Genomic DNA, 14,553 nt, shown 5'->3' with positions numbered 1-14,553 from the left:
GTTCTAATGGTTCCGATACTGGATTGTTCTAATTGTTCCGATACTGGATTGTTCTAATGGTTCCTATACTGGATTGTTCTAATGGTTCCTATACTGGATTGTTCTAATGGTTCCTGTACTGGATTGTTCTAATGGTTCCGATACTGGATTGTTCTAATTGTTCCGATACTGGATTGTTCTAATGGTTCCGATACTGGAGTGTTCTAATGGTTCCTATCCTGGATTGTTCTAATGGTTCCGATACTGGATTGTTCTAATGGTTCCCATACTGGATTGTTCTAATGGTTCCGATACTGGATTGTTCTAATGGTTCCTATACTGGATTGTTCTAATGGTTACTATACTGGATTGTTCTAATGGTTCCGATACTGGATTGTTCTAATGGTTCCGATACTGGATTGTTCTAATGGTTCCGATACTGGATTGTTCTAATGGTTCCGATACTGGATTGTTCTAATGGTTCCCATACTGGATTGTTCTAATGGTTCCGATACTGGATTGTTCTAATTGTTCCGATACTGGATTGTTCTAATGGTTCCTATACTGGATTGTTCTAATGGTTCCTATACTGGATTGTTCTAATGGTTCCGATACTGGATTGTTCTAATGGTTCCTATACTGGATTGTTCTAATGGTTCCGATACTGGATTGTTCTAATGGTTCCGATACTGGATTGTTCTAATGGTTCCTATACTGGATTGTTCTAATGGTTCCGATACTGGATTGTTCTAATGGTTCCTATACTGGATTGTTCTAATGGTTCCTATACTGGATTGTTCTAATGGTTCCTATACTGGATTGTTCTAATGGTTCCGATACTGGATTGTTCTAATGGTTCCGATACTGGATTGTTCTAATGGTTCCTATACTGGATTGTTCTAATGGTTCCTATACTGGATTGTTCTAATGGTTCCGATACTGGATTGTTCTAATTGTTCCCATACTGGATTGTTCTAATGGTTTCTATACTGGATTGTTCTAATGGTTCCTATACTGGATTGTTCTAATGGTTCCTGTACTGGATTGTTCTAATGGTTCCGATACTGGATTGTTCTAATGGTTCCTGTACTGGATTGTTCTAATGGTTCCGATACTGGATTGTTCTAATTGTTCCCATACTGGATTGTTCTAATGGTTCCCATACTGGATTGTTCTAATGGTTCCTATACTGGATTGTTCTAATGGTTCCTATACTGGATTGTTCTAATGGTTCCTATACTGGATTGTTCTAATGGTTCCTGTACTGGATTGTTCTAATGGTTCCCATACTGGATTGTTCTAATGGTTCCTATACTGGATTGTTCTAATGGTTCCTATACTGGATTGTTCTAATGGTTCCCATACTGGATTGTTCTAATGGTTCCTGTACTGGATTGTTCTAATGGTTCCGATACTGGATTGTTCTAATGGTTTCTATACTGGATTGTTCTAATGGTTCCTATACTGGATTGTTCTAATGGTTCCTGTACTGGATTGTTCTAATGGTTCCGATACTGGATTGTTCTAATTGTTCCCATACTGGATTGTTCTAATGGTTCCCATACTGGATTGTTCTAATGGTTCCTATACTGGATTGTTCTAATGGTTCCTATACTGGATTGTTCTAATGGTTCCTATACTGGATTGTTCTAATGGTTCCTGTACTGGATTGTTCTAATGGTTCCCATACTGGATTGTTCTAATGGTTCCTATACTGGATTGTTCTAATGGTTCCTGTACTGGATTGTTCTAATGGTTCCCATACTGGATTGTTCTAATGGTTCCTGTACTGGATTGTTCTAATGGTTCCCATACTGGATTGTTCTAATGGTTCCTATACTGGATTGTTCTAATGGTTCCTATACTGGATTGTTCTAATGGTTCCCATACTGGATTGTTCTAATGGTTCCTGTACTGGATTGTTCTAATGGTTCCGATACTGGATTGTTCTAATGGTTTCTATACTGGATTGTTCTAATGGTTCCTATACTGGATTGTTCTAATGGTTCCTGTACTGGATTGTTCTAATGGTTCCGATACTGGATTGTTCTAATTGTTCCCATACTGGATTGTTCTAATGGTTCCCATACTGGATTGTTCTAATGGTTCCTATACTGGATTGTTCTAATGGTTCCTATACTGGATTGTTCTAATGGTTCCTATACTGGATTGTTCTAATGGTTCCTGTACTGGATTGTTCTAATGGTTCCCATACTGGATTGTTCTAATGGTTCCTATACTGGATTGTTCTAATGGTTCCTGTACTGGATTGTTCTAATGGTTCCCATACTGGATTGTTCTAATGGTTCCTATACTGGATTGTTCTAATGGTTCCCATACTGGATTGTTCTAATGGTTCATATACTGGATTGTTCTAATGGTTCCCATACTGGATTGTTCTAATGGTTCCTATACTGGATTGTTCTAATGGTCCCTATACTGGATTGTTCTAATGGTTCCTATGCTGGATTGTTCTAATTGTTCCCATACTGGATTGTTCTAATGGTCCCTATACTGGATTGTTCTAATGGTTCCTATACTGGATTGTTCTAATGGTTCCCATACTGGATTGTTCTAATGGTTCCGATACTGGATTGTTCTAATGGTTCCAACACTGGATTGTTCTAATGGTTCCTGTACTGGATTGTTCTAATGGTTCCTGTACTGGATTGTTCTAATTGTTCCTATACTGGATTGTTCTAATGGTTTCTATACTGGATTGTTCTAATGGTTCCTATACTGGATTGTTCTAATGATTCCTGTACTGGATTGTTCTAATGGTTACTATACTGGATTGTTCTAATGGTTCCGATACTGGATTGTTCTAATGGTTCCTATACTGGATTGTTCTAATGGTTCCTATACTGGATTGTTCTAATGGTTCCGATACTGGATTGTTCTAATGGTTCCTGTACTGGATTGTTCTAATGGTTACTGTACTGGATTGTTCTAATGGTTCCTATACTGGATTGTTCTAATGGTTCCTATACTGGATTGTTCTAATGGTTCCTGTACTGGATTGTTCTAATGGTTCCGATACTGGATTGTTCTAATGGTTCCGATACTGGATTGTTCTAATGGTTCCTATACTGGATTGTTCTAATGGTTCCTATACTGGATTGTTCTAATGGTTCCTATACTGGATTGTTCTAATGGTTCCGATACTGGATTGTTCTAATGGTTCCAACACTGGATTGTTCTAATGGTTCCTGTACTGGATTGTTCTAATGGTTCCTGTACTGGATTGTTCTAATTGTTCCTATACTGGATTGTTCTAATGGTTTCTATACTGGATTGTTCTAATGGTTCCTATACTGGATTGTTCTAATGGTTCCTGTACTGGATTGTTCTAATGGTTCCGATACTGGATTGTTCTAATGGTTCCTGTACTGGATTGTTCTAATGGTTACTATACTGGATTGTTCTAATGGTTCCTGTACTGGATTGTTCTAATTGTTCCTATACTGGATTGTTCTAATGGTTTCTATACTGGATTGTTCTAATGGTTCCTATACTGGATTGTTCTAATGGTTCCTGTACTGGATTGTTCTAATGGTTCCGATACTGGATTGTTCTAATGGTTCCTGTACTGGATTGTTCTAATGGTTCCGATACTGGATTGTTCTAATTGTTCCGATACTGGATTGTTCTAATGGTTCCTATACTGGATTGTTCTAATGGTTCCGATACTGGATTGTTCTAATGGTTCCTGTACTGGATTGTTCTAATGGTTCCGATACTGGATTGTTCTAATTGTTCCGATACTGGATTGTTCTAATGGTTCCTGTACTGGATTGTTCTAATGGTTCCGATACTGGATTGTTCTAATTGTTCCGATACTGGATTGTTCTAATGGTTCCTATACTGGATTGTTCTAATGGTTCCGATACTGGATTGTTCTAATGGTTCCTGTACTGGATTGTTCTAATGGTTCCGATACTGGATTGTTCTAATTGTTCCGATACTGGATTGTTCTAATGGTTCCTATACTGGATTGTTCTAATGGTTCCTATACAGGATTGTTCTAATGGTTCCTATACTGGATTGTTCTAATGGTTCCGATACTGGATTGTTCTAATGGTTTCTATACTGGATTGTTCTAATGGTTCCTATACTGGATTGTTCTAATCGTTCCTATACTGGATTGTTCTAATGGTTCCTATACTGGATTGTTCTAATGGTTCCGATACTGGATTGTTCTAATGGTTCCTATACTGGATTGTTCTAATGGTTCCTATACTGGATTGTTCTAATGGTTCCTATACTGGATTGTTCTAATGGTTCCGATACTGGATTGTTCTAATGGTTCCGATACTGGATTGTTCTAATGGTTCCTATACTGGATTGTTCTAATGGTTCCTATACTGGATTGTTCTAATGGTTCCGATACTGGATTGTTCTAATGGTTCCGATACTGGATTGTTCTAATGGTTCCTATACTGGATTGTTCTAATGGTTCCAATGCTGGATTGTTCTAATGGTTCCTGTACTGGACTGTTCTAATGGTTCCTATGCTGGAGTGTTCTAATGGTTCCTATGCTGGATTGTTCTAATGGTTCCTGTACTGGATTGTTCTAATGGTTCCTGTACTGGATTGTTCTAATGGTTCCTATACTGGATTGTTCTAATGGTTCCTATACTGGATTGTTCTAATGGTTCCTGTACTGGATTGTTCTAATGGTTCCAATGCTGGATTGTTCTAATGGTTCCTATGCTGGATTGTTCTAATGGTTCCTACACTGGATTGTTCTAATGGTTCCTATACTGGATTGTTCTAATGGTTCCTGTACTGGACTGTTCTAATGGTTCCTATGCTGGATTGTTCTAATGGTTCCTATGCTGGATTGTTCTAATGGTTTGCTTGAACTTTTCCTTTCCTGTTCCATCCTAATATTGCGCTTTACCACCAGGTTACAGTGATGTATTAAGTTAAATCAAGTGATACCTGCTGTTGATTTCAGGTTCTACCCACCTGGACAGGGAGGAAATGAATCTCAGGCATCTCATAATATCTGTGACCAACATTGGAATCCTGGAGGATTTGTCTATCGGGATCCCAGCAAGCACCGTCCAGATAAATCCCGAACACGAGCGATCCGTCTTGAGGAGGGGCGCGGTGCTGTGAGCAAAGTACATTAGAACAGTTGGATGGTGGACCCTTCACCTTGTTACCCTGCTCAGTAAACTCCCTCAGGTCATCTCCCAGGCAATATACCACACAGTCCCTGTACACTGATCTCCACCCTGAGCATATACCACACAGTCCCTGTACACTGATCTCCACCCTGAGCATATACCACACAGTCCCTGTACACTGATCTCCACCCTGAGCATATACCACACAGTCCCTGTACACTGATCTCCACCCTGAGCATATACCACACAGTCCCTGTACACTGATCTCCACCCTGAGCATATACCACACAGTCCCTGTACACTGATCTCCACCCTGAGCATATACCACACAGTCCCTGTACACTGATCTCCACCCTGAGCATATACCACACAGTCCCTGTACACTGATCTCCACCCTGAGCATATACCACACAGTCCCTGTACACTGATCTCCACCCTGAGCATATACCACACAGTCCCTGTACACTGATCTCCACCCTGAGCATATACCACACAGTCCCTGTACACTGATCTCCACCCTGAGCATATACCACACAGTCCCTGTACACTGATCTCCACCCTGAGCATATACCACACAGTCCCTGTACACTGATCTCCACCCTGAGCATATACCACACAGTCCCTGTACACTGATCTCCACCCTGAGCATATACCACACAGTCCCTGTACACTGATCTCCACCCTGAGCATATACCACACAGTCCCTGTACACTGATCTCCACCCTGAGCATATACCACACAGTCCCTGTACACTGATCTCCACCCTGAGCATATACCACACAGTCCCTGTACACTGATCTCCACCCTGAGCATATACCACACAGTCCCTGTACACTGATCTCCACCCTGAGCATATACCACACAGTCCCTGTACACTGATCTCCACCCTGAGCATATACCACACAGTCCCTGTACACTGATCTCCACCCTGAGCATATACCACACAGTCCCTGTACACTGATCTCCACCATGAGCATATACCACACAGTCCCTGTACACTGATCTCCACCCTGAGCATATACCACACAGTCCTTGTACACTGATCTCCACCTTGAGCATATACCACACAGTCCCTGTACACTGATCTCCACCCTGAGCATATACCACACAGTCCCTGTACACTGATCTCCACCCTGAGCATATACCACACAGTCCCTGTACACTGATCTCCACCCTGAGCATATACCACACAGTCCCTGTACACTGATCTCTACCCTGAGCATATACCACACAGTCCCTGTACACTGATCTCCACCCTGAGCATATACCACACAGTCCCTGTACACTGATCTCCACCCTGAGCAGATACCACACAGTCCCTGTACACTGATCTCCACCCTGAGCATATACCACACAGTCCCTGTACACTGATCTCCACCCTGAGCATATACCACAAAGTCCCAATACACTGATCTCCACCCTGAGCATATACCACAAAGTCCCTGTACACTGATCTCCACCCTGAGCATATACCACAAAGTCCCAGTACACTGATCTCCACCCTGAGCATATACCACAAAGTCCCAGTACACTCTCCCGATCATCAACCAGGCCATACACCACAAAGTCCCAGGACTCTCTCCCTGATCTCCATCCAGGCCATACACCACAAAGTCCCAGTACACTCTCCCTGATCTCCACCCTGAGCATATACTACAAGGTCCCAGTACACTCTCCCTGATCTCCACCCAGCCCATACACCACAAAGTCCCAGTACACTCTCCCGATCATCACCCAGGCCATACACCACAAAGTCCCAGTACACTCTCCCTGATCTCAACCCAGGCCATACACCACAAAGTCCCAGTACACTCTCCCTGATCTCCACCCAGGCCATACACCACAAAGTCCCAGTACACTCTACCTAGCATCACCCAGGCCATACACCACAAAGTCCCAGTACACTCTCCCTAATCTCCACCCAGCCAATACACCACAAAGTCCCAGTACACTCTCACTATCATCACCCAGGCCATACACCACAAAGTCCCAGTACACTCTCCCTGATCTCCACCCAGGCCATACACCACAAAGTCCCAGTACACTCTCCCTGATCTCCACCCAGCCCATACACCACAAAGTCCCAGTACACTCTCCCTGATCTCCACCCACGCCATATACCACAAAGTCCCAGTACACTCTCCCTAATCTCCACCCAGCCCATACACCACAAAGTCCCAGTACACTCTCACAATCATCACCCAGGCCATACACCACAAAGTCCCAGTACACTCTCCCTGATTTCCACCCAGCCCATTCACCACAAAGTCCCAGTACACTCTCTCTGATTTCCACCCAGCCCATTCACCACAAAGTCCCAGTACACTCTCCCTGATCTCCACCCAGGCCATACACCACAAAGTCCCAGTACACTCTCCCTGATCTCCACCCACGCCATATACCACAAAGTCCCAGTACTCTCCCTGATCTCCACCCACGCCATATACCACAAAGTCCCAGTACTCTCCCTGATCTCCACCCTGAGCAAATACCACAAAGTCACAGTACACTCTCCCTGATCTCCACCCACGCCATATACCACAAAGTCCCAGTACTCTCCCTGATCCCCACCCTGAGCATATACCACAAAGTCACAGTACACTCTCCCTGATCTCCACCCACGCCATATACCACAAAGTCCCAGTACTCTCCCTGATCTCCATCCAAGCCATACACCACAAAGTCCCAGTACACTCTCCCTGATCTCCACCCAGGCCATACACCACAAAGTCCCAGTACAATCTCCCTGATCTCCACACAGGCCATACACCACAAAGTCCCAGTACACTCTCCCTGATCTCCACCCAGGCCATTACCACTAAGTCCCAGTACACTCTCCCGATCTCCACCCAGGCCATACACCACAAAGTCCCAGTATACTCTCCCTATCATCACCCAGGCCATACACCACAAAGTCCCAGTACACTCTCCCTGATCTCCACCCAGGCCATACACCACAAAGTCCCAGTACACTCTCCCTATCATCACCCAGGCCATACATCACAAAGTCCCAGTACACTCTCCCTGATCTCCACCCAGGCCATACACCACAAAGTCCCAGTATACTCTCCCTGATCTCCACCCAGGCCATACCCCACAAAGTCCCAGTATTCTCTCCCTGATCTCCACCCAGGCCACACACCACAAAGTCCCAGTACACTCTCCCTGATCTCCACCCAGGCCATACCCCACAAAGTCCCAGTACTCTATCCCTGATCTCCACCCAGGCCATACACCACAAAGTCCCAGTACACTCTCCCTGATCTCCAGCCAGGCCATACACCACAAAGTCCCAGTACACTCTCCCTGATCCCTACCCAGGCCATACACAACAAAGTCCCAGTACACTGTCCTTGATCTCCACCCAGGCCACACACCACAAGGTCCCAGTACACTCTCCCTGATCTCCACCCAGGCCATACCCCACAAAGTCCCAGTACACTGTCCCTGATCTCCACCCAGGCCATACCCCACAAAGTCCCAGTACACTGTCCTTGATCTCCACCCAGGCCACACACCACAAGGTCCCAGTACACCCTCCCTGATCTCCACCCAGGCCACACACCACAAGGTCCCAGTATACTCTCCCTGATCTCCACCCAGGCCATTACCACAAAGTCCCAGTACACTCTCCCTGATCTCCACCCAGGCCATACACCACAAAGTCCCAGCACACTCTCCCTATCATCACCCAGGCCACACACCACAAAGTCCCAGTACACTCTCCCTGATCTCCACCCAGGCCATACACCACAAAGTCCCAGTACACTCTCCCTGATCTCCACCCAGGCCATACACCACAAAGTCCCAATATACTCTCCCTGATCTCCACCCAGGTCATACACCACAAAGTCACAGTACACTCTCACTGGTCTCCACCCAGGCCATACACCACAAAGTCCCAGTACACTCTCCCTGATCTCCACCCAGGCCATACACCACAAAGTCCCAGCACACTCTCCCTATCATCACCCAGGCCACACACCACAAAGTCCCAGTACACTCTCCCTGATCTCCACCCAGCCCATACACCACAAAATCCCAGTACACTCTCCCTGATCTCCACCCAGGCCATACACCACAAAGTCCCAGTACACTCTCCCTGATCTCCACCCAGGCCATACACCACAAAGTCCCAGTACACTCTCCCTGATCACCACCCAGGCCATACACCACAAAGTCCGAGTACACTCTCCCTGATCACCACGCAGGCCACACACCACAAAGTCCCAGTACACTCTCCCTATCATCACCCAGGCCATACACCACAAAGTCACAGTACACTCTCCCTGATCTCCAACCAGGCCATACACCACAAAGTCCCAGTACACTCTCTCTGATCTCCACACAGGCCATACACCACAAAGTCCCAGTACACTCTCCCTGATCTCCACCCAGGCCATTACCACAAAGTCCCAGTACACTCTCCCCGATCTCCACCCAGGCCATACACCACAAAGTCCCAGTATACTCTCCCTATCATCACCCAGGCCATACACCACAAAGTCCCAGTACACTCTCCCTGATCTCCACCCAGGCCATACACCACAAAGTCCCAGTACACTCTCCCTATCATCACCCAGGCCATACATCACAAAGTCCCAGTACACTCTCCCTGATCTCCACCCAGGCCATACCCCACAAAGTCCCAGTACTCTCTCCCTGATCTCCACCCAGGCCACACACCACAAAGTCCCAGTACACTCTCCCTGATCTCCACTCAGGCCATACCCCACAAAGTCCCAGTACTCTATCCCTGATCTCCACCCAGGCCATACACCACAAAGTCCCAGTACACTCTCCCTGATCTCCAGCCAGGCCATACACCACAAAGTCCCAATATACTCTCCCTGATCTCCACCCAGGTCATACACCACAAAGTCCCAGTACACTCTCCCTGATCCCTACCCAGGCCATACACAACAAAGTCCCAGTACACTGTCCTTGATCTCCACCCAGGCCACACACCACAAGGTCCCAGTACACTCTCCCTGATCTCCACCCAGGCCATACCCCACAAAGTCCCAGTACACTGTCCCTGATCTCCACCCAGGCCATACCCCACAAAGTCCCAGTACACTGTCCTCGATCTCCACCCAGGCCACACACCACAAGGTCCCAGTATACTCTCCCTGATCTCCACCCAGGCCATTACCACAAAGCCCCAGTACACTCTCCCTGATCTCCACCCAGGCCATACACCACAAAGTCCCAATATACTCTCCCTGATCTCCACCCAGGTCATACACCACAAAGTCACAGTACACTCTCACTGGTCTCCACCCAGGCCATACACCACAAAGTCCCAGTACACTCTCCCTGATCTCCACCCAGGCCATACACCACAAAGTCCCAGCACATTCTCCCTATCATCACCCAGGCCACACACCACAAAGTCCCAGTACACTCTCCCTGATCTCCACCCAGCCCATACACCACAAAATCCCAGTACACTCTCCCTGATCTCCACCCAGGCCATACACCACAAAGTCCCAGTACACTCTCCCTGATCTCCACCCAGGCCATTCACCACAAAGTCCCAGTACACTCTCCCTGATCACCACCCAGGCCATACACCACAAAGTCCGAGTACACTCTCCCTGATCACCACGCAGGCCATACACCACAAAGTCCCAGTACACTCTCCCTGATCTCCATCCAGGCCATACACCACAAAGTCCCAGTACCCTCTCCCTATCATCACCCAGGCCACACACCACAAAGTCCCAGTACACTCTCCCTGATCTCCACCCAGGCCATACACCACAAAGTCCCAGTACACTCTCCCTGATCTCCACCCAGGCCACACACCACAAAGTCCCAGTACACTCTCCCTGATCTCCACCCAGGCCACACACCACAAAGTCCCAGTACAATCTCCCTATCATCACCCAGACCACCCACCACAAAGTCCCAGTGCACTCTCTCTATCATCACGCAGGCCATACACCACAAAGTCCCAGTACACTCTCCCTATCATCACCCAGGTCACACACCACAAAGTCCCAGTACAATCTCCCTATCATCACCCAGGCCACACACCACAAAGTCCCAGTACAATCTCCCTGATCTCCTCCCAGGCCATACACCACAAAGTCCCAGTACACTCTCCCTGATCTACACCCAGGCCATACGCCACAAAGTCCCAGTACACTCTCCCTGATCTCCACCCAGGCATTACACCACAAAGTCCCAGTACACTCTCCCTGATCTCCACCCAGGCCATACACCACAAAGTCCCAGTACACTCTCCCTGGTCTCCACCCAGGCCACACACCACACAGTCCCAGTACACTCTCCCTATTATCACCCAGGTCACACACCACAAAGTCCCAGTACAATCTCCCTATCATCACCCAGGTCACACACCACACAGTCCCAGTACACTCTCCCTGATCTCCACCCAGGCCATACACCACAAAGTCCCAGTACACTCTCCCTGATCTCCACCCAGGCCATACACCACAAAGTCCCAGTACACTCTCCCTGATCTCCACCCAGGGCATACACCACAAAGTACCAGTATACTCTCCCGGATCTCCACCCAGGCCATACACCAAACAGTCCCAGTACACTCTCCCTATCATCACCCAGGCTACACACCACAAAGTCCCAGTACACTCTCCCTGATCTCCATCCAGGCCATACACCACAAAGTCCCAGTACACTCTCCCTGATCTCCATCCAGGTCATACACCACCAAGTCACAGTACACTCTCCCTGATCACCACCCAGGCCATACACCACAAAGTACCAGTATGCTCTCGCAGATCTCCACCCAGGCCATACACCACAAAGTCAAAGTACACTCTCCATGATCTCCACCCAGCCCATACACCACCAAGTCCCAGTACACTCTCCCTGATATCCAACCAGGCCATACACCACCAAGTCCCAGTACACTCTCCCTGATATCCAACCAGGCCGAACACCACAAAGTCCCAGTACACTCTCCCTGATCTCCACCCAGGCCATACACCACAAAGTCCCAGTACACTCTCCCTGGTCTCCACCCAGGCCACACACCACACAGTCCCAGTACACTCTCCCTATCATCACCCAGGTCACACACCACAAAGTCCCAGTACACTCTCCCTGATCTCCACCCAGGCCACACACCACAAAGTCCCAGTACACTCTCCCTGATCTCCACCCAGGCCATACACCACAAAGTCCCAGTACACTCTCCCTGATCTCCACCCAGGCCATACACCACACAGTCCCAGTACACTCTCCCTGATCTCCACCCAGGCCATACACCACAAAGTCCCAGTACACTCTCCCTGATCTCCACCCAGGCCATTACCACAAAGTCCCAGTACACTCTCCCTGATCTCCACCCAGGCCATACACCACAAAGTACCAGTATACTCTCCCTGATCTCCACCCAGGCCATACACCACACAGTCCCAGTACACTCTCCCTATCATCACCCAGGCTACACACCACAAAGTCCCAGTACACTCTCCCTGACCTCCATCCAGGTCATACACCAACAAGTCCCAGTATACTCTCCCTGATCTCCACCCAGGCCAGACACCACACAGTCCCAGTACACTCTCCCTATCATCACCCAGGCTACACACCACAAAGTCCCAGTACACTCTCCCTGATCTCCCTCCAGGTCATACACCACCAAGTCCCAGTACACTCTCCCTGATCTCCATCCAGGTCATACATCACAAAGTCCCAGTACACTCTCCCTGATCTCCACCCAGGCCATACACCACAAACTCCCAGTACACTCTCCCTATCATCACCCAGGCCATACACCACCAAGTCCCAGTACACTCTCCCTGATCTCCACCCAGGCCATACACCACAAAGTCCCAGTATACTCTCCCTGATCTCCACCCAGGTCATACACCACAAAGTCCCAGTACACACTCCCTGATCACCACCCAGGCCATACACCACAAAGTCCCAGTACACTCTCCCTGATCTCCATCCAGGCGAAACACCACAAAGCCCCAGTACACACTCCCTGATCATCACCCAGGCCATACACCACACAGTCCCAGTACACTCTCCCTATCATCACCCAGGCTACACACCACAAACAGCAACGGCCCCAGAACAGATCCTTGTGGAACTCCACTTGTGACTGTACTCCATTCTGAACATTTCCCATCAACCACCACCCTCTGTCTTCTTTCAGCTAGCCAATTTCTGATCCACATCTCTAAATCACCCTCAATCCCAAGCCTCCGTATTTTCTGCAATAGCCTACCGTGGGGAACCTTATCAAACGCTTTGCTGAAATCCATATACACCACATCAACTGCTCTACCCTCATCTACCTGTTCAGTCACCTTCTCAAAGAACTCAATAAGGTTTGTGAGACATGACCTACCCTTCACAAAGCCATGCTGACTATCCCTGATCATATTATTCCTATCTAGATGATTATAAATCTTGTCTCTTATAATCCCCTCCAAGACTTTACCCACTACAGACGTGAGGCTCACCGGCCTATAGTTGCCGGGGTTGTCTCTACTCCCCTTTTTGAACAAAGGGACCACATTTGCTGTCCTCCAGTCCTCTGGCACTATTCCTGTAGCCAATGATGACATAAAAATCAAAGCCAAAGGTCCAGCAATCTCTTCCCTGGCCTCCCATAGAATCCTAGGATAAATCCCATCAGGTCCCGGGGACTTATCTATTTTCAGCCTGTCCAGAATTGCCAACACCTCTTCCCTACGTACCTCAATGCCATCTATTCTATTAGCCTGGGGCTCAGCATTCTCCTCCACAACATTATCTTTTTCCTGAGTGAATACTGACGAAAAATATTCATTTAGTATCTCGCCTATCTCTTCAGACTCCACACACAATTTCCCATCCCTGTCCTTGACTGGTCCTACTCTTTCCCTAGTCATTCGCTTATTCCTGACATACCTATAGAAAGCTTTTGGGTTTTCCTTGATCCTTCCTGCCAAATACTTCTCATGTCCCCTCCTTGCTCGTCTTAGCTCTCTCTTTAGATCCTTCCTCGCTACCTTGTAACTATCCATCGCCCCAACCGAAACTTCACACTTCATCTTCACATAGGCCTCCTTCTTCCTCTTAACAAGAGATTCCACTTCCTTGGTAAACCACGGTTCCCTCGCTCGACGCCTTCCTCCCTGTCTGACCGGTACATACTTATCAAGAACACGCAGTAGCTGATCCTTGAACAAGCCCCACTTATCCAGTGTGCCCAACACTTGCAGCCTACTTCTCCACCTTATCCCCCCCAAGTCACGTCTAATGGCATCATAATTGCCCTTCCCCCAGCTATAACTCTTGCCCTGCGGTGTATACTTATCCCTTTCCATCATTAACGTAAACGTCACCGAATTGTGGTCACTGTCCCCAAAGTGCTCTCCTACCTCCAAATCCAACACCTGGCCTGGTTCATTACCCAAAACCAAATCCAACGTGGCCTCGCCTCTTGTT

General features: G+C 47.6%; 1 protein-coding gene across 1 annotated transcript in view; it reads right to left on the bottom strand.

The window, feature by feature from the left end:
* Nucleotides 1-14,553, bottom strand: part of LOC140411533 (dynein axonemal heavy chain 6-like) — a 218,943-nt gene that overhangs the window by 24,441 nt on the left and 179,949 nt on the right. The window contains exon 13 of the mRNA XM_072500620.1: nt 4,952-5,098. Coding sequence (XP_072356721.1) covers nt 4,952-5,098 — 147 coding nt within the window. The remainder of the gene's footprint in view (nt 1-4,951; nt 5,099-14,553) is intronic.

Source organism: Scyliorhinus torazame, chromosome 4 (assembly GCF_047496885.1).
Source record: "Scyliorhinus torazame isolate Kashiwa2021f chromosome 4, sScyTor2.1, whole genome shotgun sequence".
Taxonomy (NCBI): Eukaryota; Metazoa; Chordata; class Chondrichthyes; order Carcharhiniformes; family Scyliorhinidae; genus Scyliorhinus; species Scyliorhinus torazame.
The sequence above is the reverse complement of the archived record's forward strand: the minus strand, read 5'-3'. Positions and strand labels throughout refer to the sequence as shown.